General features: G+C 40.8%; 1 protein-coding gene across 8 annotated transcripts in view; it reads left to right on the top strand.

Moving 5' to 3' along the window:
• Nucleotides 1-26,397, top strand: part of Mecom (MDS1 and EVI1 complex locus) — a 546,004-nt gene that overhangs the window by 253,673 nt on the left and 265,934 nt on the right. For all 8 annotated transcript variants that reach the window (XM_060378178.1, XM_060378183.1, XM_060378181.1 and 5 more), the window contains one exon: nucleotides 12,050-12,393. In XM_060378178.1, the coding sequence (XP_060234161.1) occupies nucleotides 12,050-12,393 (344 nt within the window). The remainder of the gene's footprint in view (nucleotides 1-12,049; nucleotides 12,394-26,397) is intronic.

Below are 26,397 nucleotides of genomic sequence, written 5' to 3' on the forward strand. Positions count from 1 at the left end.
AACAAAACAAACAAACAAACAAAAATGGATGTTTGGATCTGTTGTCTTCATTAAGTAGTGTGATGGCAGATTTGTTGTCTTCATTAAGTAGCGTGATGGCCAGATTTTAGTTCCCCTCATTGTCATAGCTGTAACCCATAGGGGAAAAAAAAAACTTGTTAAAGAAAAATTTATCAGATTAGGACCTTTAAAATAATGTTTTCATCCTACACTGAATAATGAAAAAGAAGCACTTGGGTGTGTTTTTTTTCTGGTAGCTGTGGTTAAGTTTGACTATTGTAGGCAGATGTGGATAGTCCTTGGGTGGACCTCCATCTGGTGCTAATATGGGGCATCAGTAAGCAGTAGGGATGCTTTTTATTTTTCTTTCTAACTTTTGTCCTGGATGGATGCAGCCTCCAGGACAATGTGGAGAGTCTTTTCTCAGTACATCAACTGTTCTGAGGCCAATTAAACCCATGTCTGGTCTATTTGGAGGGGCATCTAATTGCAGCTAGAAGGTGAGTGTCATACATTGGGTCCTAGGCAGCACTGGAGAGGTACATTGACTCTTTAAGGCAGTCCTATGCCATTTGTTATAGAACTTACAGTCCTTCTCAGTGAGGTTTATCATGTGGCAATGTGTGCTCGGCAACTGCGTGACAGAGATATGGCCTCCACTGAGCAGTTTCTCTTGGCTCATCCTGTAATAGGAAAGTGAGCGTGCTGCTTGAGAACCTGCTGGCAATACTATTTTCTGAGTCATCTGTAGCCTCAGCAAGAGTAAATAATTCCTATGTTCCTCTTCAGATTACTGTCAAGAACGTGGTGATATTCTGAAACATACATGAACAGAAAGTGTATTTCTACCAATGATTAAAAATAAGATGTCTATTCTTCAATAAACCAAAGCAATAAATTGGTGCATATGGCTGTTCCTTGGAACCTGGGGAAAACTGGAGATGACTCTTGAAGACAAAGCACCTCAATCTTCCCTCTTTAATAAAATAACAGTACTTGCCTCAAACCTACACAAACCCTCTGTGAACGTTAAGCCATTGCTAGGTTACTTCCAATAACTACTACAGTGCCACAGCTATTTAAATACTTGTTCCACTGAATTGCCTAGGAACAATGATGGGAAGAGAAAGTGTGTGAGTTCAGTAGAGACATTGCCATATGTGTGAATATCTTCCATCTGTTGTTGGTTGAATCTCTGGACGCGAAGAGTTTGTAGATACAAAAAGGCCAATGGCATCTGGTTTTCATCAGTCTAAGGCTGGAGATGTCCAACTGCACAGGAACCCACACTCAGTTCTTGTTACAGTTTTCACTGTTCTGAACCTCAGCTTAGTCCTCTTCTGTGGCACTGTCAAATGCCTCCTACCATTTCTGCCTTTCTATTCAGGGCTAATCTACCTTTATCATCTTCAGTTTCATATCCATTCCTATCAACTCTGTGAGCTCCAGTCACAATGTGTTACTGAAAAACGTCTTCAAATGGACACACAAGTAAGCCCAAGCGGTATCATCTTTGGCAAAGGCTGTAGCCTTGACAGTTGTTCATCTGATTCCCTTTTGAGTGCTAGAAAGAGATTTAAACCCGGACCCCGACACAGTCTTTCCACAGAATTTCAATTGAAATGTGCAGCAGAAGCATTCATATAATACCGGCAGTGCCTGGGACATCTGTTTAAACCTTCACTTTTCATATCATGGAGCCTTCCAAAGAGTCTGAAAGTCAAATGTATGTTTATTCCACGGGGGGAACTTTATCAACCAGTGCAAAAGTTTACTGGCACCAGCTTGTGATATAATGGGCAGTTTAAATCCTGCTAACTGCAAATAATTTTTCAACGGTGTTTATGATTGTGATAGAGCTTAGTGAGGCAGAAGAACAGACAGCATAAATATTTCAACAAAAGCCTATTGTGCCAGCGACATAAATAAATTAGACCCGGTTTGTAAATAAATTTAGTCTTGCAAACATTTATAATCTTCTCTTGCTATAAACTGTGGTAATTTATGCAGAAGAGGTCCCGGATGCTTTTTGTAAGAAGTCAGGTGTCATTTGGAGGCTCTGCCTGGTGCCCATCAACTGTCTCAGACTGTGTGGCTCAACTAGGCAGGAAGGATACTGTACAGACCACCTAATGCTACTAGTTATTACACATGTTGATAATGACAGTTCCCAGACTCCAGGCACAGTTTGGTAGTCTATGAAGTTGTCATACTATATCATTCCGTTAAATACCTAGCTTGTGTTACCAGTTAACAATGTTGAAATTACCCCTTCTCCAATCCTAAGTGTGGCCGGCACACACACACACACACACACACACACACATCTGTTCACATTTTTCTGAAAACAATTTTTTCAGAGTGTATAATGTTTTCTCAAATTAAAGAAGAATGTTTTCCTTCATGTCTTTAGTGACACCCTACCCCCACAATTTTGAATGATTTCACATTTCATGTGATGTGGTATTGGGAAACTCAATCTGGCACCCTTTAGAGTGTAGAATGGGCTGGCAGATTGTACTCCTTGGCGACATCTAGACTTATTTACACCAAAGATACTGTATTTGCAACCAGAACAGACCTGAAGGTAGCTGACTGGAGGGAAATTCCCCATCATGGTGTCTTATGACACAAACCGCTGTTATCTTTTTATTACCAAACTTGTGATAACAAGGACCACCTCTCATTTGAAAAAAAAAAAAAGTTTGAGAGTCTAAGAGAATTTCATTCTTTTGGGTACTCTCTGCTTCCTTTCAAGCCGAGTGCACTTATGTGAATGTTTAATGGCTTGCTCACATTCCTCTTTCTCAGCAAGCCACAACTCCCTCTTCTGCCAGACATGCATAATTATTTTCTTTTCTTTATGCGGGGCTCCTGGCTGGAAGAAAGTTCTTCTGTTTCACAGCAGTAGGGAAGGTCTCCATCAGCTCTGCTGTGGAATGGACCCGACCTCACACAAGCTCCTTACTCACAGCACCGGCAGCGCCGCTTGGCTTTCTGCACTTCCTGGGGGCTCTCAATTCCTTTGCTTCCTGATCTTCACCTTCCGCAGCAGTTTCACCTCTCCGTTTCCGGGAGCAGTTTGACCCTCCTCTCCCAGTATATACCAGAATACAATATCCTTGCTAGGGAAGGCAAGACTGCACTTTTTTCCTTCTTCAGTCTTTAACTCTTGAGTTTTGATCTCTTCTTCGGAATCGAGAAGGAGTTCTGGCAAAAGGCACCAAGCCACCCTTAGGCAGCCTTAACGAACAGATTGGGGCTCTCAGGTCACAGACAGAACCAACTGCCTGAACAGAGCTGTGGTCAGAGGCCAGTCGCTCTCCCGCCAGCAGAGACCCACGATTCCTCCCGCCTGTCTCAGCCACCCTTTAAACACTCTCCGCAAGGAAGCAAATCAGATCACTTCTTAGCTTGCTTTCCTCTGAAACCACCGTCAACAACATAAACAAATTAGCCATAGTAAACCACACATTCTGCCCACACAGAAACCACAGCCCTCACCAGAGGGCAGTGTACTTAATGTGAGAATAACAGCCCAGCTTTATAAGCCTCCGCTGGGAATAAATTCCAGTTGCACTGGTTAGAGCAGGGCTTCCGAGCCCGAGTAGATTCTCGCCTAGGTCATGGCAGAGTTGTGGCAGAGCCAATCAATTCTCAGTGTCTTTCCAGGAAATACATTTTCTGACTTTCTACATGTCAGGCTTTGATCGTTCTCCGATTTTCAGGATGCGGATCTGCTATCGCTTGAACGGCGTGGACCTGGATATAAACTTGCCCAACATGCCATTGCATGGGATTAGGAACAGGGCCTACAAGGAGCGGCGGCTCTCTAGCTCTGCCTCTAACTGGCTCCAGAGTTCAGAGGTGTTACTAGGTGGAGACCTCCACGCAACCACCTCTTTCACGGCTGCATTCCCAAGCTTTATGGTCCTCCATCTTGACCCCCGGGGAGTTGTGAAATAGTCTCTATACCTTCCTCATGCAGATATACTTCCTTTCTTGACAATGGCTAGTCCTTAACCATCGCTGTCCAGCCCTAAACCAATGTGTTCCGTCATCAGTAAATTCCTGCCTGTGATAGTGTTTTCTTAAATACCTGTTTAAACAGTGATTTAGATAAGAGTGTCCCATTTGTGTGCAGCAGGAAATGCCTGCCTTCTTTTAGATATGCTGGCAAATAATTGCTGTAGATAGGGCTTGAATGCTGAAAGGCTGTACCCTGCTCATTGCAGATGTCTGAGAAATAACCTGCCAGTGGGCTGAGATGTAAATAGGGGACATTTCTACTTTCCTTTAAGTGAATCTGAAGCAAAGTCACTTTGGGGATATAAAAGGCTTATGGAAAAAAAAGCCATTAGGTCAGAGGTTGCCAAAAATCTCTTAAAAATTTGTACTGCTAAATGCGAGTTCAGGCAAATGGCTGTACTGTGAAAGGGACACTGTCTGGCAGGTCATGAGTCTGGTCCTACCCGGTCTTTGAGTATGAACTGGTGACCAGGCTCCCTAACAACAGAATATGCCAAACATTAACCAGGTCATGCTTTCCCTCTGGGCATTACCCACAGACCTTTAGTGTCTCTATTTTGTTGTCTTGGAGTCTGTAAATAGATGCCGAAGGCTTTACTTGTACGTCAACTATGAGTTTTCTAGCAACTTCTTTCCATAACTATGTGAAAAGAAGCTTAGCACCATTTCTGAAGAGAAGCTTCTGGAAGCGGTTAAGCTCATCTCACAATAGCTTAGGAGCTACCCATTTAACTCCTCAGCCATATTGTTCAGTGAAATGTCTGAAATTTCTAGGATGGTGAAAAAGCTCTTAACCAGGTTTACAAGCAACTGGAAAGGCAAGTGCTATGCCATAATATATATATATATATATATGTATATATATATGTATATGTACATACACACACACATGTATGTATTTGTTCTTTGTAAGTCCTTTGTTTTCAATCCCTATGGTGCTCTTGGCCATCCCCTCAGCTACCTCTCCCAATCCTCTCTGGATCTTCCTGACAGCCAACTGATGAAGTCTTTTAGTGAATACTGTGGGGTGGCAAGGCCCATTGGGAAGAGATGAAATAGGTCAGAGCAAGGAAGCTAACTGAAATGCTGAGAGTGCAAAGGAGCTTGAAAAACCATTAAGAAAGTTCCTTATGCCAAGCCATATTGGCAGACTGTGTCACAAACATGCCATAGACTCTGGTGGTACACACAGAGACCAGAGTAGAAATGTGCCATGGAAGAGTGTTTTCTTTTCACCCTTTTTTGGGTGCTTTGAAGGCTGTCCACCGCGACCCCTCTGGGACAGTGACCTTTCTAGGAGACACCTCTGCATCTGACACTGTGCTGCTTGATTCTTGTCTAATCCTTTACAGATTGTTTTTCAGCTTTGTGGAAATCTATTTCGCTCATTTTTATAGTTTCCTTTCCTCATTTCACTGGGATGTTAAATTTAATTTTCTTGGGGACATTTTTAGAGTATTTCAGTGGCCAGTTCATTGCCTCCTTCTTTGTTTGTGTATCTGGTATTATTTGGGCTCCTCCCTTTCCCCCAAACCCTTTCCCCCACATGTTCAATGGCTCTGCCACTGGTGGAGAAAAGCTGGCCCCTGACGTCCTTTGATTTCTCATAAACATGCCTCTGTCACCACTCAGGAATTGTCCTGAGGAGGGAAGAAGAGCATGTCCTGTTTTAATTTGGAAAGGAAACTCAAGTCTTCCCCCTCCCTTCCCTGGCCACTGGGAAGCATGCATGGACTCCTAGACTCATGTCCATATGCTCACGTCCTCCCTGGAGGTCCCTGGTGGGGCCTGAGGTTTGGCTGAGCTCCTCTCCTGATGCTGGGCACACATCCTCTGCTCTCAGCCACGTGTAATCCTTCCTGTCTGCTTGTGAGTTGGGCACAGAGTACAGGCGCTTGGGCCCAACCTCTCCTTTAGCAGCAATTAACCTTTACTGCAGAGCTTCCTTTGAAGTTTGCTGGTGTTTTTATTACAAAACTGCAATGAGGAACATAATGGGGGGAAATGTCTAAATTTCTGAGTTACCTAATCTGTTCAATTCCCTAGTTGGGCTCCTCTTGGCAGCTGTTTCATGCAGCTATGATCTCAACAGTCTGCCTGAGATCTCAAATCGTGTTTCTGTCTCGGCCTATTTTTAAGATTAGGGAGCTGCTACGTACCACACACACACACACACACACACACACACACACACACCACACCACACCACTCACATACTAGCAAATGCACATGGATGTGCATATTATCGGCAAGTTTGTACAGCCAAGTCAACATGATTTCTTGTTTGGTCACTCCACTTTATAGCTAAACTACAACGATGTGCTTTAAATATTAGCATTAACATTGCATTAGTTGCTGAAGACTTTCTATCAATGAACTGATGTCGTGAGCAGAAAGGAAAACATTTCCGCTACCATCAGCAAGGACGGCACAGAGTGATAAGCATTTCAATGGCCATTAGATGCTATTAATGGGTGAAGCTCAGGCTTTTGAATGGCATCTGCCCAGAAGATTTTCAGTTAAACTAAGCAGAGAAGCCAAAAGAAACAAATGGTGAGTTATATAAATCCCACAAAAAGAGAAAGCATTTTAGGCCAGCCTTACAAATAAGGGCCAAAGAATTATGAGTGAAACGACATTTTTTTTTCCTAGCCTGCCGTTCATAGGAGCTCAAATAAATGAAATCATTTTTCCTCTGCTTTTCACTGAGTAGTAAATCACTGGTAATCCAGGGCTGGAAGAAAAGCATCTATGAAACTCAAAGAAAATATGAGAGAACACCCCACCCCTGTAAGAATAGGTGAGGACTTTCTAAGAAAGTGTAAAAAAAAAAACAAAGACATCATGGACTTAGTTCCACTAAAGTTAAAAAGTTCTGTTACTATATCAAATAGCAAATTATAGACAAAATGAACAAAAGTACATCAAAGGGCTAGTTTTTTATCATTAATAAGACAGAGTTGAAGATTTCTCCCATTTAAAAAATGAGAGAAAGCTATGCATAATATTTGTGGAAGAAATATGAATGACTGATAACATTTAGTAATCACTAGAGTATAAATTTTAAAAGTGATAAATATTTTTTCCTACTGATAAAAATGAAAAATAGGACATAGTAGTACCTGTAAGTGTGGCTGGTCAGAGTATAAATTGATTGATGTATTTGGAAAAGAAATTTTCAATACTTACTGGGTTTTATTTAGCTTTTAATGAGGATCCAATCTAAGAAAATTGAAATGAGTGAATACAAATATTTATGTAGAGGATATTTATTTTGCTGACACCATGGTATAAAAAACTAAGAGCATAGAAACGTTTCACTGACTATGGAGTCCTGTAACAGAAGAACATGCAGAAATGTAAGTTTAGAAAATAGGGGAAAAAAGAGAGAGAGAAAAAAAGAGAAAACATTCACAATAAACTGTCAAATGAAAAGGCTGAACAACAAATTACTTACATAGGAGCCATACATACTTTTTATGAAATACACTCCTAGGAATATGTTTAAAGAAAGGAAAAAGCAAGTAGCCTGTGGAAAAAAAGAGGAAACTCAGTTCGAACAGTTGTTAACTGTAGGTAACTTGCTTAGCATCTTTTACTATCAGATTCTCCATTTGAAGAACAACACATTAGTTTTTCACATCATTTTTTCTCCTCAGCTGTGGTGAGTGTCTAAATGAGAGAGCCTGGACGCGGCAGTGGATGCTGTTATTATTGGTATTAAGTTTTCAATCTCCCCCTTGGATTCTGATGTTGTCCAAGTGAAACTCTTTCCGACTAGAATCCTGGAGAGTTATTCAGACAGCCTCAGAAATGAGTAGGGTCTAACTGAAGTGTGGGCTGTTGCTTGGTCTCTCGGGATATGAGAATACTTAAAATTTGAATGGAACAAGTTGATTTCCAGTAGTATTTCCCAAGCCATTGCCTAAAATCCAACAATAAGCTTTTCTTCCTGTCCTCACCGAGTTAATGACACAATCAAAGGATGCATGAAGCGAATTACAGGTAGAGGCAGCTCAGCTCCAAGAAGTTACAAGGGTTATTTATCTTTATGGGCCCACTGATGTACGTTACACTTCCTACCTGATAGTTACCTGTTGTAAATGTGCCCAATCTGTCAGAGCAACGTCCAGGAAATCTTTAATTGACTACAGCTCTAGCCCAGGGAATACATCTACCCATTTCCCTCCAATAACAGAGATTTAATGGAGAAAGAATAATGGAGGTTGTTTTTCATTTAGATGGAATGTTTTAGCAGCTTTTTGGAGAGTTATTGAGTAATGTCCATAAAAGTGTTAGTTTATTCTCACTTATGCAAATACTCAATATGCTTTGATAAACTGCATTCGTGCTGAAAATTTTATAAATGCTAGATTGTGTTGAAATATGATTGAATGCTTTGATTGGTAAAAGTCAGCAGTTTTATAGTTCCATTTTTGTCATCCCAGCTCTTTTTAGATTTAATTCAAATGATACTAGCTGGATGGTGGCTGAAAGACAGATTGCCTGAACTTTTGTCTATGCAGCAGGCAGGAAGCATGCGTATCTTGCTGGAGCTGGGTTCCCAGCACTCTCATTTAGACTCCGAACAGGGTGAATCTGTGGGGAACAGGGAGACCATAGGATTCACTATGTCAGTGGGAGGGTACAGATGCAACATCTCAGTCTCTTTCTGGTATTTGAGATTCTTTTGTTGGACCTGAGAGTTTGACTGATTTAACTCAGGGAGGGAATTTTATTGGCCTTTCATAGAGAATTACTGGAAGAATATTGTTCTCTACTTATTTAGGTGTTTTTTTATTCTCTACTTCTTAGATGGAGAGGTTTATAAATCCCATGATGTTATTCACTTTGTAGTATTCCTTAGAGAAAGTAAAATCTTACTTTGAGGATTTATATTGTAACTTTCCATTTATGGCAGTTAAATGCTACAATTCTAGAGAAATGCCATTGATTTTTATTTTTATTTTTTTGCCATTGATTTTTAATTTTAATTTATTATGATTATTTATTTATTTATTTATTTATTTCTGAGACATGGTGACACCCTATAGCCGAGGTCTGTTTTAAACTACTGAGCGTACAGAGTCCTCCTGCCTCTAGTCTTCCAACAAACTGACACCTTAGGCCTGTGTTATTATGTCTGGTTTGGGAATGGTTTTTGTATGTTTTTCCTGCATCCAAACTGTTAATGAGTATTTTGATGAAGTATGAACTTAATTTGAATTTTCAAGTGCATTCATGTCCTCTCTGGAGTGTTATGAAAATAACTCTTTGATGCTTGATATGAACAAAAAGTCTGAAAATCTACCTTGTTCCACTTTATTTTTTAAAGGTAGTTTGTGAGGATCAAAATAATTTCCAATTTTCAGTGGGGTAATTTTTGATTTGGTATAATGGTTCAATGAAATTATATGTAAGGTTAGCTATCTATTTAATTAATCTATTCATTAAAGAGGTATGTGCAGATCACGTGGAGAATTCTGTTGAAGTGAAAATTCCAAGGATCTATATCCTTGGTCTTGAGAAAACATTAAACTCTAAGTGGCAATGCCTAATATTTGATTGCAGAATAGAGAGAGAAAATTCTGTAAGCTTATAGAGGAAGGAGGTATTTGTATTGACTGGGATGCTGACAGGACATGTGGGAACCTAGCTTGGAGCTTGACCTGGAAGAAAGATTAGTAATTGGTTAGACTAGAGATAGGGGTAGATAGCCAGGATGGAAAAAAACTGCTTGCCAAGTTCAGGAGGCAAAGATCAGCCTGCAGCTCAAGCTATTCCTGTTGAGGAGTATTGAAAATCAAGAGGGAATGTCTTCAAAAAGAGATTTCTTTTTTCTACTTTAGCTTGAGAACCTGGGAGCCATTAGAGCCTCTTGGGCAGGAAGGAAGATGTGCTGGGAAGATGACTTCAGTATTGAGACCTAAAGTCAAGAGTCTGGTAGTCTGGAGACCAATGAAGAGCATGCACTGTTAGAAAATTTAGATGCTAAATGTGATTGGAAAAAAAATCAGATGAAATTAATGAATTTTGTGAAAGAATAGATTATAAGAAAAAGAGAGCGAATCTCTGTGTTTTTTGAAGCATCTAACGTGGACAATTAGGGAAAAGATAACATTCTTAGTTGAATTGAGGAAACGGCCAAGGTACTTGATTGGAGGGCAGGTGACAATGGTCACGATTTTGCACATCATGCTGAACTTGAGTGATAATGAACTGGCATGCTGAGAACTACGGAAGAAACACAACCTTGCACCCTTTAGTTCTGTCACGGGCTTGATTTAAATGTTTGGATAAAGACCTAGACTTTCATTAAAAGATAGCTTTGCATGGATTATTGCTCTTATTTTATGGAACTGCAAGAAGCAGGATCCAGCACTCAATGGAAAGTTGCTGATGGGTGGCGTTGTGACTTTCTGTAATGAATCAGGGAAGAAACTATGGTAGAATGTCTTTTACCTTGTAGCCCAATAACCCGTCTCAGAAGGCTTTAATAAAACATACAACTGTAGGGTTGGTGGGAGACTAAAGGTCGCTGATCTGAGACTGGAGTTCTTCCATATCATGAATAACTCATGGTTACCCAGGCTATGATAGAAATGCTATGGCAACAATCATAAGCCGTCCAGTTTACCTTCTGGTGGTTCTAACCAGAATCAGCCTCCTTATCATTTTAGCCCTTTTTTCTTACTTCTGTCCTTGAGGTCCTTATGAGTCAAAGCAACATGGAATGACTTTCTGTTCATAACTTTAAAAGAGAAAAACACATGCCTACTTTGCTTAATAACAATGTAAAATTCCCTCCAGCTGGTGAGAAATTCTACTCAGCCATTATTCTTTCCATTCCCTTACCTTCTCCCTAAAGTCCCCTATATATTAGGAAGGCCTCAATGTCTCACGGTATATTCAGAGACTTCTGGTGTGGGACTGTGCTTTTTTGAGGAGAAATCCTTAAAGCCACTGTAAACAGGGTTTAGCCTTTGTCTCTTCCCTACGATTTTTCTTTATACAGAGGCAGTGAACTCTCTGACTTTGCAGTCTGGAGACTTTTCTTCCTCTTTTTGGTACACTTAGCGTGAGTGTACCAAAAGGTAAAGAGACCTCCTGTCTCTTTACCTTTGAAAATTTGTCAGTTTTGTTTTATGTACATAGATGTTGGCTTGCGTGCATGTATGTGCACCATATGCTTGTCTGGTGCCTGCGGATGCCAGAAGAAGGTGTCAGGTTTCTTGGAACTAAAGTTACAAGTAGTTGCAATTAATTACTGTGTAGGTGCCGGAAACCAAACACAAGTATTCTGCAAGAGCAGCAAGTATGGGAAGCCATTGAGCAAGCTGTCCAGACCCCAAATCTACCTAATTTTACAAATGATTTTAGCTTTTAGGACTTTTGAGTTTCTACAGAATGAGCTACTGAAACAGGGAAATACCAAGAGCTTGATGACTTGTCTGAAATAGAAAAACAAACAAACAAACAAACAAACACTAACAGAAGAAGGACAAACACAGACTACTACTCCATTAATAATCTGGCTGCACACATTTGAGCCTTATTATACATGGCAGTCTTTGGAGTGCTTGCAGCCTGTTGCATTTGCTTTGAGATTCTATGACTTGATTGATCCAACTTTCTGTTGTGGTATATATAGTCCTGTTGGCTCTTGGTTTGGGGTGGCTTGGGGGTAGTAGTTGCCTATGGTACTCATTATCTCTATTTTATTCACACTCACTGATAAATAAGCTGCCGGGAACTTTGCCTGTGGGTGATGGGTAGGGCTGGCCTGTGTAGGTATTAAAAGTTGAGGATTAACATACTGGGTTTATTACTTTATCCCAGATAAAGTAGAAGACATAATCCGTCCCCTTCCCCTGGGAATAACAATTTTTTAACGGGACACACTTTTAACAATGGTCTTCTCTGTTTTGCTTGCAGTGAACAACTTACCATGGTTACTCCCCCGATGGAATTTTGTCTCAGTTTATTGGTAGAAGTTCATGAAGTTCTTATTTATTTTCAGGTAACGAGTGTGCTTATGGCAGCTACCCTGAAATACCTTTGGAAGAAATGCAAGATGCTGATGCTGATGGGATAGCCGGCGCTCCCTCCCTCCACATCCAAGAGCCATGCTCTCCTGACACGTCCAGTGACTCATTCACTCCCAAGGAGGGCTCTCCTTACAAAGCCCCCATCTACATCCCCGATGACATCCCCATTCCTGATGAATTTGAACTTCGAGAGTCAAATATGCCTGGAGCAGGACTTGGAATATGGACCAAAAGGAAGATTGAAATAGGTGAAAAGTTTGGGCCATATATGGGAGAGCAGAGGGCGGACCTGAAAGACTCCAGCTATGGATGGGAGGTAAGAACATCTTTTGATTTAGCACGCATGTGCATTCAAGTCTATAAAGAGACTAGTTTCATATGTGACCCTGAGGATATTCCTTTTGGGGGAGCGCGTCTTCATTGATGTTTAAGCATCAACTCCCTTCCAATCTCACTGTTTGATATAGCAATGTGTTGCTTAAAGGAAGAGCATGGTAAAAGGGATCACAGCTGAAGAATGGGCAAAGGAGCCTATCAGTCTAAAAAGATGAAAAGAAGAAGCTGTGGTTTCTCAGTTGTCATTCAGACACAGTTATTTCTAAGAAATGTACGTCGCATATTACCTTTTATCACATGGAGAAGTCTTGAAGGATTGGAGTAAAGTATACTTTTTTGTAGTGTTTTGTAGTTTTTTGTAGTGTTTTGTCAATCTGGTTTTACTTTCATTCTATATTTTCATTTCCCCATGTCCTCCTCTTATATAGTTCACCTCCTTTTAACAAAAAATACTGTTTTTTTTACCCTACATGCTTCTTGAAAGTGAGCACAGTCGTCATCACAGAAATCTGTGATGATTCTTTACATCTAAATTGATTCAATGGATAATTCATATATGAAAATAAGACCACTAGGTAATTACAGAATTAGTCACTAGTTTCAGCTGTTCGGTGCCTAGAACCCATCAGACAGCATCCAACAATTGATGTCATTAGTAACAATATTTCATCCCATTTCATTTCAAAAAGGAGAGGTGATGTGCAGTTTTAAATTTATCACTTTGTCACTTTTTTCCCCATTTTATTCTAATACCGTATTATATATATATATACACACATACATACATACGTATATATATTACATTTATTTTTTTTAATTTTTATTTTCATTACTTGAAATGGAGTTCTTTTCTTGACCAGATCAGCCTGGAACTCTCACTCCTCTTGACTCAGCCTCCCAGCAGACCCTGGGATTACAGGCATAGGCCGTCAAGTCTGGCTTATTTTTATACTTTGAAAAATGTGAACTAAACCGTAATGTCATAATTTCTGGAAAACCTGGTCTGCAGCAGAAAAACTTGTAGGCAGCTTCTGCGCAGGTCAACAGTGGTTGCGGACATGCGTGAGAGCATGCCCTTTGCAACATTTCAGCTGGATGAAAATCAGATAAACAGGATTTATTTTGGTACGTTCTCTTAATATTTATTATCATTAATAGAATATCTGGCTAGCTTTTAAATAGAAATGAATATGCAGTCCCTGCAGGATGGAATTTCAACTTTTTGTCCTCTTGACTTTTATGTGCCCCTTCGTAAAATGTATTCAAAATTCCACAATGAAAACAGCTCTTAATTCAAATTCTGAAGTGCCAAAGGTTAAGTTCCGTCTTAAACATGGTTGCAAGTGAGCATGTTTTTTCGTAGTTTTGTCCCTGGCCATATCCTTGGAAAGGGTGTGGCGTACTAAAATTACTTTTAGACACATGTGTTAATAAGAGGTTTTTCAAAACCACCGTAGCATTAATGGATATGTGAGTCTGAATGTTTTAAGTGAAATGTGCATGAATTTTACGTCATTATTGTTAACCTTAAAATAATGGCTATCAACAGTCTAATAATAAGTAACTCATTAAACTTTTATTACCAAATCTCTGGAGTTAAACAAGTGTAGCTCTGGTCAAGATTCTCCAGAAGTCTAGGAATAGACAGAACTTAACTGTGAAATCAGTTTGCAGTTACAGTGTTGAAAAGTATAGGATGAGATCTTTATAGACAGACTGCCTATAGGTTTGGTCATGAACCTGGGGAAACTTTTGTATTTAAGGAAATTAAAAAATTATTGCACAATTTTTTCTCAATAGAGAAAATACCTTTTTAGAATAATTTGTTTAATTTTATTTTATGTGCGTTAGTGTGAAGGAGTCAGATCCCTTGGAATTGGTGTTACAGACCATTGTGAGCTGCCATGTGGGTGCTGGGAATTGAACCGGGGTCCTTAACCACTGAAATATCTCTCCAGCAGAGGAGGGAATATCTTTAGCATGCACACCAAGAGATATTAACCTTGAGCACTATAAAATCATTTGCTTCATTATGTTAAACCTGAGCTGTTTTGACTGCCTGGATTTAAAGATGCTTTTGAATAGTTCGTGGCTTTCTGGCTGAAGATCAGGCAACCTGTTTCTGTCCTTTAAGAATCTAGCTGATGGCCAGTTTTATATCATTCTTTAATATTTTAATCCTTACCCTTGTAATTTTTTTACGTGTGTGTGTGTGTGTGTGCGTGTGTGTGTGTACATGCACACAGGCATGTCTTCCTGTGTGCCGCCGTACATGTGTGAGGGTCAGGGAACGACTTGTGGGAATAAGTCCTTTCCTTCTAACACGTAGTTTCTGTGAATCAAACCCAGGTTGGCAAGCTTGGCACCAAGTTCCTTTACCTGTTGAGCCATCTTGCTAGCCCTCCCCACAATTTTAAGGATGTAGATTGTGTGCTCTGTAGATATAATGAGCAAGGAAGGCCACTGAGAAGGCCTTTTGTGGTTTTGGTAAACCTCCTTGGTGGTGTAGCTGAGCTCTAGACTCTACTTAGTTAATACAAAATCCATTCGCCATCAACAAAGGCACTTTCACATTACTTTTTGTCTACTCCTGTGTGATCAGTTTGAATTGTCCTGATGTCATATACATCTTTAATTGTACCTGCTTCTCCTGTTATCTTATTAGACCAAAAATTTTGTTGTAACTACAAAGGCCTTTCTGGGCCTTCTTCCTCTTCTTCTTCTTCTTCCTCTTCTTCTTCTTCTTCTTCTTCTTCTTCTTCTTCTTCTTCTTCTTCTTCTTCTTCTTCTTCTTCTTCTATGATGAATAGAAAGAAAGGGATTAGAAAAGTAAGCAAACCTCTTAGACAGCCTTAAATAAGAATGAGAAAATTCAGATTTGGCAAACAATTATTGAGTGCCTACTATGTGTTAGACCCTGCATTAACAGTTTTCATTACAGCCACTTGACTTGTTCTAATGGAGCAACCCAGTACTCTACTACTCTTTTCTCTCCTCTCAGCTTCTCTCCTTGTTTGCTTCCTCTTTCAATAAATTTCGTCTCTGTCTACCCAGTTTTTCAGGAAAGAGTGTCTTTCTTGACTGCACTTACTTCCACCCCAGACACAACTGTTTTGTGATTTCCATCCCCTCTCAACACTCTCCATAGACACTGTTTTTTGTACTTGGTGTCTCATTTCTCATCATTAGAGATTGTTGTATTTATTCTTCTAGTGTTGTACTTGCATGACATCACCTACAAACTTCCTAATCACAAGTTAGTGTTGCTTAAATTTTGTTTCACTGGCATCAGTAAAACTGTTTACTGAGGAGCTTGAAATAGTATGTGGTGTACAGGCCTAGATTACCCAAGAGAGCAAGATTTGTTTAGAGTTTTCAAGGCTACACTCTCCTAGAGCAGCAGTCTTGATGGTGTTTCACAAGGCTGTGAAGCATTGCCAATGCTCAGCATAGTTCTTACTTTCTGTTTTAATAAGCAGACTCTGTTAGACAGCACAGGCTGCCTAGACTCGGGGGATTATGCAACAGAAATTTGTTTTATCACTGCTATAGAGACTAAATAGCAAAGACTAGAATTCTGGTTGGTTCTGGCTTTGGCAAGGGCTATCTGTTATTCTAGAGCCTGCATATAGTAAGACAGCGGCTTGGACAGTGATCTATATCTCTAAACCCTAAGTCATTTTTTACACATTGCATATATTTTTCCAAATATGGCTCTTTGGAAAAATTCTATAAGTTTGTGTCTCAGGGAAATAGGATTTTTTGGAGACATACTTATAAGCTCAGAATATATAGTTAAGTAAAACAACCCAAAGATAATGTAATTGAAATAATTTTCCCCCAAGGGGGTGTTGTTAGTTTAATAAAGAGAAACATGCAAAGTATTAGAGTGTGACCGTGACTGCCGCATCATGAGGTATGTCTCTTACTGTATTGGTTAAATCCTCTAGTGAGTGTTGGGAGCTTAGCACTGGCCGGTGGAGGAACACGAGGCTAACCACAGAAAGGCCATTGGCTAGGATATCGACCAGCACTGGGTCGTTACTGGGCAGAGGCCAATCATCATTTCTCAGAGTTTTATAAATCATTTCCTTTGCTACCTCTTCTTGTTCCCTAGAAGCTTAAATATCTTTAGGATGCTCAGCATTATGTGGCCATGGCCTTATTTGAAGAGACAACAGTGACTGTTTTCTAATACAGTGAAGACACCAGACTCCGAACAGCTTCCTAACCTTGCTTTTAAGTCAAAGAACAATTTGGTGGAGTTTTACTTATTTTTCTAACAGTCTGAGATAGCTTGTTGGGAAAACTATGTAAAGGTTAGCCTCTTTGAAACATGGTCATTTAGCACATTTTTTTAAAAACCTTTATCACTGGCCATCATAAAATTCTGCAAGAATGTGTGCATTTCTTAGTAAGGTTCCTACTGTGTGCCAAATCCCTTATTACGTTCATCTAGGTTCAGAACTGCTCCAAATTTGTTGGATCTGTTAAAATTCTAGGTATGTGCTTAGCTTTTATTTTTACCTCTCAGACATACATAAAATTGTATACAGAAAAATCATGATGTATGTTGATAGTAAATTTCTCCTTTGTCCTGTTAAATAGATGAGATGAAACAGTGGGAGGAGATTATGTCGGGGTTGAAAATCCATCACCCAATTTTGATTCAGCGCTGTGAAAATACATTATTTTCCAGACTGCAATCCAGAAATGCAACAGTGCAGTGGGGTATGCCTCCCTATCCCACTGTAAAACAAGCAGTCCTCATGATCAGAAGTTTGGCTGGAGGTTAGGCAATGGTGTCGTCTCAGATACTAAAACATGAAATCTCTGTGTTCACTGAAATGTGAATACCAATTAACACCACCAATACTGTATTTGTCAGATGCCTAACATCTACATCAGGGTTATAAGAACACGTTGCGTATCCATTGAGCCGTATTTCCAAGGTGATTTTTTGTCTTGATAGTTTTGAAGTTACTTCTAATATGTGAGGAAAATAACTCATGTATACATATATATATATATATATATATATATACATGTATATTAACATCTTTAATAGATGTCACTACTTACTAATGAAAGAAATAATGCACTCTAGCCACAAGTAACAGCCCACATTACAAAGCACCTATTCAAAGGTGGTCACCATTGAGGCTTTTTAACTTTGTGTAGAATGAATGTCTCTCAAGAATGTTTTCCTTTGTTCCCAGTGATAATACAAACTGGCCCACAGGCAGCTAAATGTTTCTTCTGCCATTGTAGGCTAGAACTCATACTCCCCAGACCTTCCCCTCACTCAGAGAGCTTATGACATTTTTCAGCATGCATCATAACATTTTTCTGATCAGGCCTGTTCCATCAGTTAAACGCTCCTGAAGACACAGAAAATAATTTGGCTGAGCCTCTTAATTGACTCCTGGGGAGTCAGGTGCAGAAAGTCACCTCTGTTCATACAGGAACAAGTATTTTGTATACACAGTGACAAGCCTGTGAACACCCGCAGAGGAGTATGCATACATTTTTTTTTTTTCAAGAGTTGCTCATCGTCTAGCCATGCATTTGAGAGGTAGGGGCAGGTGGGATCTCTGCACGATTAAGCCCAGCCTGATCTCCAGCTGGGATGGCAGAGTAAAACCTTGTCCCAACAAAGAGACAAACAAACAAAACAGCCATAACAACTGTCTCTGTGTAGCTTACGTACATACTGGTTTGACAATGACTACAAAAATTAGTGGTGCCAATAACTCTTATATTCTTCCATAAAGAAGTTATTTTCCTTTACATTTTTTTTGCATTAGATTTACTTTATCTTATTTTATGTGTGTGAGTGTTTTGCTTGCATGTGTGCCTGTGGGTCATGTGTATGCCTAGAGCCCAAGGGAGTCAGAAGTCATCAGATCCCCTGGACTAGCGTTATGGATGACTGTGAACCACTCCGTGGGTGCTGGGAACCATGCTTCAGTCCTCTGCCAAGAACAAGTGCTCTCTACCGAAGAGGCATCTCTCTACTCCCCATGGCTTTTTAAAACCATCAGAAGAGGATTCCGTTTATAATGCTCTCCAGAATTGAAATGTTCTGCCCACAGGTTTCGTTCATCCATTTTCTTATTCTCTCAATACCTAAGATGAGCATGGGGGTCGGGGGGCTCTCAAAAGTCTCTGTCTCAGAATTCTCTCAGTCTCTTTCCTCACAACCCAGAAATCTACCTTGTTCGCTTAGCCTTTTGAAAAGGATGTACATGGGAGATGGAGAGAGGCCCAGTAGTTAAGAGTACTTATTGATCTTGCAGAGAACTCAGGGTGGCTCACAGCCACCTTCAACTCTAGAACCAGGAGAACAATCTCTCTGGCCTCTGAGGTCACCTGCACATACTCACACACACATACACACACACACACACACACACAGGATAAATAAATAAAAATAACTCTCAATCATGTTGATGAATTGGCTTAGTATGGCCTCCCCTTCTCTGGTTACATAGTGCCTGGAACTGGCTGACCACCTAGGAGTCAGATTTACACAGAAGACTCTTCTCCCTTGAGGCTCCAAAGAGATGGTTAGATTTCATGTCTCAGGGTGGACACCTCTGTTCCTGAAACTGAGAGTTTTGCTCGTGTCGACACAAAGTATAGAGATGTATATTGCTGTTATGGTAGCTAGTAGCTCATGTGGCTCACCCATGCATGGTGGGCACTATTGGGAGAACAGTGCCGTTTTCCCTTGACTATTGATGACTCCCCACCCCTAGGCTTCCCGAGTTGCATGGTATGGTATGGGAATCTCAGCTGTAGGCATGCGTGGTTTGCTTTTGCTCTGTTGTTGTTGCTAAAATTAGTGGGGAGGTACTAGTGTAGAGTCTTCACTCTGACACAGACCCAACCTCACCCCACATTGTCTACCCACAGAATTAAGACAGTCACTTCATGTGAGCACGAAGCATCTTGGTAGGGTTAAAAAGAGTCTCTGGATAAACCTAGTTACAGGAGGGGCAGGTTATCTGCCTCTGCCTCTTGCAGGATTGTTTTCCCTTAACTAGAACTGATAAATTTACACTTCAAGAAATGCAGAACTCTCTCTTTTGGCTTCCGAAAGGCTCTAAATCATCCTAGAATTATGTGTTTGGCACAAACAGTTTTGCCCAGCTAGACGGTAGGACCATAGATGGGAGGTCAGTCCTGGTGGAGCTCTCTAGCTTTCTGGGGTCTCCTCAGGAAGGCATTAATCCTCCTGCCTGCCTTGTTTAGTAGAGGGTGAGGTAAAGCTAGAATTTGTTCTAGGCCCCCTCAGGCTGTCTTGCTGGGGTAGAGGAGATTAAATGGAAGAACACTGCTTGATAGACAAGAAGCCTGGAGATGGGGACTCTGCTCTAAGTCAGTTATCATTCTCCCATGTTCACGAGCTCACTGAGCAACTTAGATGTCTCAGTTTTTCTGTTGTTTTTTTTTTTTGTTTGTTTGTTTGTTTTTACTTTTTCCGCATTTTCCTCTTTAGAGAAATTCTTCTAATTTGTTTTATGTTGTTTTTCCACCCAAGTGCACATGTACTTGACTAGGGTTTGGAGGCCAGGGAGACTGCAGGTGATTTGCCTTCTAGGCCCTGACCCTCTCACGAAAGGCTAGTCAAGGATTTTTACCCCAGGACACACCCACATTGGTGGATGCCAAATAGCAAAACCAAAAGCTGATGTCATTATGTTTCCCCAGCCTAAAGTGAATCTAGTTACTGTTCTTAGGTGATATAGATATTACACAATGCCACAGTGATGTGGGAGAAGCCCATGTCTTGATGGACAGCACATGGGGCTTTTGCTTGTGGCAGGAAAAGGGTTGCCACACGTGTGAATTTGTGAATAGAAGAGTCATGAACCTGCCTTTCTATCTGTATCTTAACCATGATGGGCCCATGCTTATTTTTTTTTTTTAATTGTATTTGATCTAGAGATCTCACCTTCAGAGAGCTGATCATAATAATGCAGACGTAAAGGTCAAATGTTGTGACAATTAACATCAGCTTTATAGCTATGGCCATTCACAGGGTCATTTCACACCTTGAGTTTCAGCTGTCATCGGTGATGTTATTATAAACACTAGTTCTTGAAGACCTGGCTTTTCTGTGGTTGTTAGAAACACCTGAAGCAAAGTTCTCATGAGTTCCAGGGCCGGAAGGCCAACAGCGGCTGCTCCTACATTCAGCATTTGCGTGGCACTTGCCGTACATCCAAGCCCTTGCTACTCTTAAGTGCCTGAAAGGAATAAAAATAGCTCCAAAAGAGATACTCAAAAGGAAAAAGAATTATCATTGTGTTTAATAAGAGAAATGACAAGCAATCATAATTCTTTCCATTAAGTAAATATGTTAGAAAAAATTTATTATGAAATGACACATTATGCAAGCCAGGAATCAAAGATGACATCCTTGCATTAAATACGGTAGATGCCATTAAGGAAAACAGTCAATATGTCACTAAGCCACGGCCTGTAAAAATTAAATTGATTTGGTAAATGTAAGTAAGATAGATCTGTTTGCTTTCATCATCAATTTTGAGTGGGTGAACAGGTGATGTCACCAACCTGGGAGCGATAAAGATGCAGGGCCATCTGGAAAGGCAGGTGATGGATGGGCAACTGCTTTTGGGTAGTGACAGTGCTGTGGTACTTTGTCACTTGGGATGCCGTACTTAATAACTTTTCAATACCATCATAATAAATTTCACTGCCTTATTAATATAGAAATGGTGAGTTATTACCATGATGGCGGGTGTAAATAACTGGAGATGCAGCTGTCAAGAGCTGATTGTTCCAGCATGTATCTTTAAGCAACACAGTTCACTCGTGATAATCAACCTATGTCTATACCAGCACAGTTTATTGCGCTTGTCAAAGGAAAAAGTAGTATTATTCAAAATTATATGAAGTCATAATAAACAAGTTGAATATATTATCAGACTTTTCCTGTAAGTTTGCAAACATGAGGCAGTAAATAATTTTTAATAATGTCTTTTCATGTAAAATAATGTCCATATGTAATGTAATAACGTCCTTGCTTAACTATTAACAAAACAGTCAACTTCTTTGTATGATTCCAGGGATATTTTTATTTGTACTTTTCAGTCACTAGAGCTCCGAGGCACAAAATCCTGCATTAAAAGAGAGGAGACAGGAACCCTAGAACATTTCATTAACACGCTCCAAAGTTGCTGAGTACAGACCATGTCACACATTTCTATTTTAATTGAACAGATGTACTTAAGAGCAAACCACAGCAAACAAAATACAGACAAAATTATAAACATGTGTCACCAAGCAGTGGGCAGGCAGGAGCCCCTTACAAGCATCTGTGTGTATTTTATGGAGAGCCAAGGACTGCACTTCATAAGTTTGCCACTGATGTTTCCAGTTTAATGAGGAGAAACCAAATATGTAGATAGGTGTAAGCTGAGGATGAATTATTGGATCAATCACTTAGCACCATTGAGGGTGTCTGCCATTGTTCAGTGGGAAATAGCTAGAGCCAGGCGCCCATTGCCTACACAGCAGGGCGCCCACTGTTCCAGGGAATATGGAAAACTTCCTCCTTCGTGTCACTGTGATCTTTATATTATTTCTGGGCCAGGCTGACTTTGAATTCTGACGTTGTCTTTCAAGGCTGCAGCCTGCCAGCCTCTTAAACGAAATGCCTCTCCGCCATTTCTATTACTGCTGAAAAGACAGCCAGCAGTCTATTAACAGGCAATAAAGCTCAGGAAACCCAGGCCTCATTTCTTGGGTCAGAGGTGAAAATTGCATACTAAATGAAACAAAGGTGTGCCTTGAGCCTTCTAGAAGCTGCACCAGCGAGAGCACACGTGTTCTTAGCCAGAGTCTCCCACTTAAAGGGGAAGGAGTAATCATAATAACGGTGGCCCGTGGAGTTAAGTACTCAGTTGAGAGAAATTATATCAATCTGACAAATATAGCCTTCACAGGAGATAAAGTCGCTAATGATCTTAAATGCATATATTTATCATTTAATTCAACGACCCTATTCCCTAAGGCTTTAGACCAACTATGTTTCCCTGAAGCTTGGGGAACTTTTTACTAGTCCAGAGAATAATGGTCATTTGTCAGAAGTTCCAAAGTTGAACAACACAGTTGGAAGCAAAGGACAGGAGAGGAGGAAATGGTTAATGAAATCATTCTACCTCAGAGAATATTAATATGAAGTTTTATTGATGTACAAACTGCAGTTTTTCATGGGTGAACAGTAGGTGGCACATGGGATAGTGAAGAAATTTTAATCAAGGTAATTTTCATCACATTTTATTAACTTATATATGTCACCAGTGCACACAGCATGTTAATATGCAGAAAAGAGCTCCTAAGTAGTTCGGAAACACGCAAGTTGGGTGTGGAAAGGCCCAAAGGAGCCACAGAAACAGAAGTAGAAGTTCTAAAGGTAAAGTGGGGAAGCAGGAGAGCCCCAAGAATAAAGAGGCCCTTGTGGATGGTGGGCTTTTCCTCCCTGTGTTCTAGGTCTCATGTGATGACGCCTACGAGTGATGCCCAGGAAGCACCGTGACACTTGTGTCGTCCTTTGTAAGACTGTCAGGGCCTTTGTTCATGCTGTCAGTCAACTGTTCTCCAGCCCTCAGCCCCCCCTCGGGCAGACACTTGGGTAACTGCAGTAGCTACTTGCAAATAGATTTCTGTAGCAGCGTATTATCCTTCAGGCCTTTGCTTGAGTGAGCTCCCAGCCCCCATCCTCAACAATCTAGCCATTCATGTGGCATAGCCCCTTGCTTACTTCTTCACCATGTGTCTAGTGGTTTGTGTTTCAGGGCCATGTGTGACACAGTGGAACGAACACTGGGCTAGATGCCAGGAGCCTGGAGTTTTTGCCCCAAGTCAGACTCGGGACCTTGGAAAAGTCGTTTGACTTTCTTCTGTCTCACCCCTGCCTCCCCCTGCCATCCGGGTGGAATACTCTCTAGGGTAACAGGTTTGGGGGTTTTATTTATGGTGAGGCTAGGTTCGGGTCTTTGTGCTCTGGGAAGAATACAAATTCGTTTCAAATTAAGTTAAAAATCTGTGCTTGTTTTACAGTTTCTCTTGGTAACACTCCTGTAAACTGTGGTTTGCAGACTGGAAAGCAACTCTGGTATGCGCGTCTCTCTGTGGATCTTGTGTTTTAGCAAAGAAGTCAGTTGAAGACCTAACCTTTCTTTTGAGTAGAAAGTCAGTGGGTTAGAGACATGATGCTATTTCTAGCTCTCCTTGGAAAGGTGGGGGCATGGGTCTCTTTGTTCCTCGAGTAGGCCAAGTTCTTGGTCAAGGCTGTGCTGTTTACAAAGCAATATTCAAAGTTACTGTTTTGCCCTTTCAAATAGACCATAGATACAATGGGATTGTTTAAAGACAACAAAGCAGTACAAAACAGTAAGAAAAGAGACAGTGTGAGGTAGAGAGGTACGGTTCTTTTAGTTAAGTTCTAACTTGCTTCTTGTTCTGACCGAAGTGTGAGAGCACCTTTTTCCAGTTCACCTGCAACAATAGGATGGAATAACTATGGCCATGACCTCAGGGGTCAGATGTGAAGGTGACGTTGAGAAGCTGTGCACGGGGCTTCAAGCCGTACATACCATAGCATGTTGCTTGGTGCCTTTATGGTCACCTTTCCATTGGAGATGCTTCACATGAAAAGACTAGGAAATTAGATGTTCTGGGTTTGCACAGCTGCGACATCCAAGAGTTAAATATTATTCCCTTTCTGAATGCTGTTTAGAAGTGGCTTTCCTTTGGCCCAGTTACTTCTCTGAGGAGACACTGATGAAGCTCAAGTGGATCTTAAGTGAAAACTTCAGGAAGTGTCCCTTAACCATGCTGAGAAGAAGGAAGAGGAGCAGGGGTTTTTACCTTTGTATTTAATGACCTTGCATTGCAACAAGGCGGGAGGGTGAGGGAGGTAAGAGTTTGGCATTTAAGACTCTGCAGAGCATCCTTGGGAGATAGCCCAGCATATGAAGTCAATCTCCTGAGCCCATGTTTAAAAAGAAAAGAGTAGAGCTGAACATATTGGCATAAGCTTCTGGTTCTAGATATAGGGAGGCAAAGATAGGTATATCCCCAGGACTCACTGGCCAGCCAGCTTTAGGGAGTTAGGGAGTTCCAGGCCAGAGAGAGAGAGCCTGTCTCCAAAAGCATGATTAGGGTGATGATGGTATCTGGCAATACCTGAAGTCATCTTAGCTCTCACGCACGTGTGTGCACACACAGCTTCCAAGACCCACCCCAGCCCTGAATCTCCTGACATTTGCTTCCAGCAACTTTGAAGGCTTCTCTTGTTCCTTGTTTTTTCACTGGTCAGCACCCTGGTGTCTTGCAATCTGTACCCTGTTAGGCTTCAGTCAGGGACAGGAGTGGGGCTGGTTTTTTCCAGAAAGAAGGGGGCAGGGTGTTCTGTTTGAGTGTGTGGTCCTTTTCAGGAACCGCTGTTGTGGAACCCTCCTGAATGGCCTTGAGAACACACATGCTTCCTGTCAGCGAGTATCCTTAATGGAGTATGGATTTGTCTAATTTTAAATGAAGACAGTATACTTCGGTCCTCCGCAAGATGCTTCTGCCTGTGGGATGACATCAGCCATCTTGGGAACTGTCTTTTCTCAGTCCTGCTCAGTGGCCTATAATGTTTCAGTGAAGATTTATCGCCATATCATTAGTCACTAGGTTGTGGCAAAATACAGACATGTATCATGAGTGCTAGCACATTTCCTGATCTCATTATACACTGCCATTTGTTCAGGCATCACACTTTATATGTAGTGTTGTCTAGACAGAAATTTGGGAAATCAAATGGAATAGAAGATTGTCAATGACTTCTGACCTGCTCAGCTTTGCTAATTGTCATGACCTCTGAATTCTTTGTAAGAAACGGTTATTCTTTGTCAACAGTTGTATTGTTTTCTCAGGAAAAAAAAATGTCATCTTTACTTTTTGAAACGGAGGCAGCTAGCTACCTATCCAACCCCAGCACGTTGCAGCGGAAGACTTGCCTAATATAGCTGGGTGGAGCAGTAGCCCAAAGCCCAGAGTTTGCTAGCCTATGGAGGGAAACTTCTCAGAGGAAGAGTGAGAAGGGCCAGAACCCCACATAGACGGTCTCTACTACCTGGGAATGCACTTAGTCCCATCATTCAGTTTCCTTAGCCAGGAAAACTCTGGGTTAAAGTCTAACAGCACCTGTAAGCATCTATAGGACTAGTTTGTTGCAAAAATCCTTGCTATGTGATTCTTTATACAGACTGTACTGTCCTAAGTTTGTTTGTGTGTGCAGGGAGGGTGTGGGGCTTCTGTTGAGAATCACATGCTTATTTGAAATGTGAGATGTTAGAAAAGGCATCACTATTGAGAAATCCAGGTAAGAAAATATTTTCAAGAGACTCTCTCTTGCTGTGTACCTCCAAAGCCTGGAATTTCACATTTGGAGATATTAATTCTATAAGGATATTAGTAGCAATATAAAGGTTGAGAAGTAGCTGGGTTTGTCTATAGATTCATCAGGTTAAAAACTATAATCAAAGTGCTTGATGAAATAATGAATACTGAATAAGTTACAGGGGTCTCTGGCCACTGCTTTGTTAGGGACACTATAAAGGGACATATGGAGCTACATGGTGAGGTCAGGTCACAGATACTCATTCCTTACGTGAGGACCTCAGCTGAATGCTGGAGACACAGATTGCAGTTGCCTTGACTCCCAGCTTCCTGTTTTTCTTGAATCAGATAGAGTGGTAAGTTGCAATCAGGTAGCATAACTGGAGAGCTGCTGAGCATGGTTTACCCAGCTATGTACCCCAGAGCAATTGCAAGGCTCCTAGTATGAATGAGGGCACGTAAGATTTGCACTTCAGTGTCTGTGGAATTAGGTGAAAGGTCTTCCCTCCGTTCAGAAATGGTGGCGCTTGAAATATTAGAACTTTAAAGTCCAGAAGGGTAG

Source organism: Meriones unguiculatus, chromosome 2 (assembly GCF_030254825.1).
Source record: "Meriones unguiculatus strain TT.TT164.6M chromosome 2, Bangor_MerUng_6.1, whole genome shotgun sequence".
Lineage (NCBI taxonomy): Eukaryota > Metazoa > Chordata > Mammalia > Rodentia > Muridae > Meriones > Meriones unguiculatus.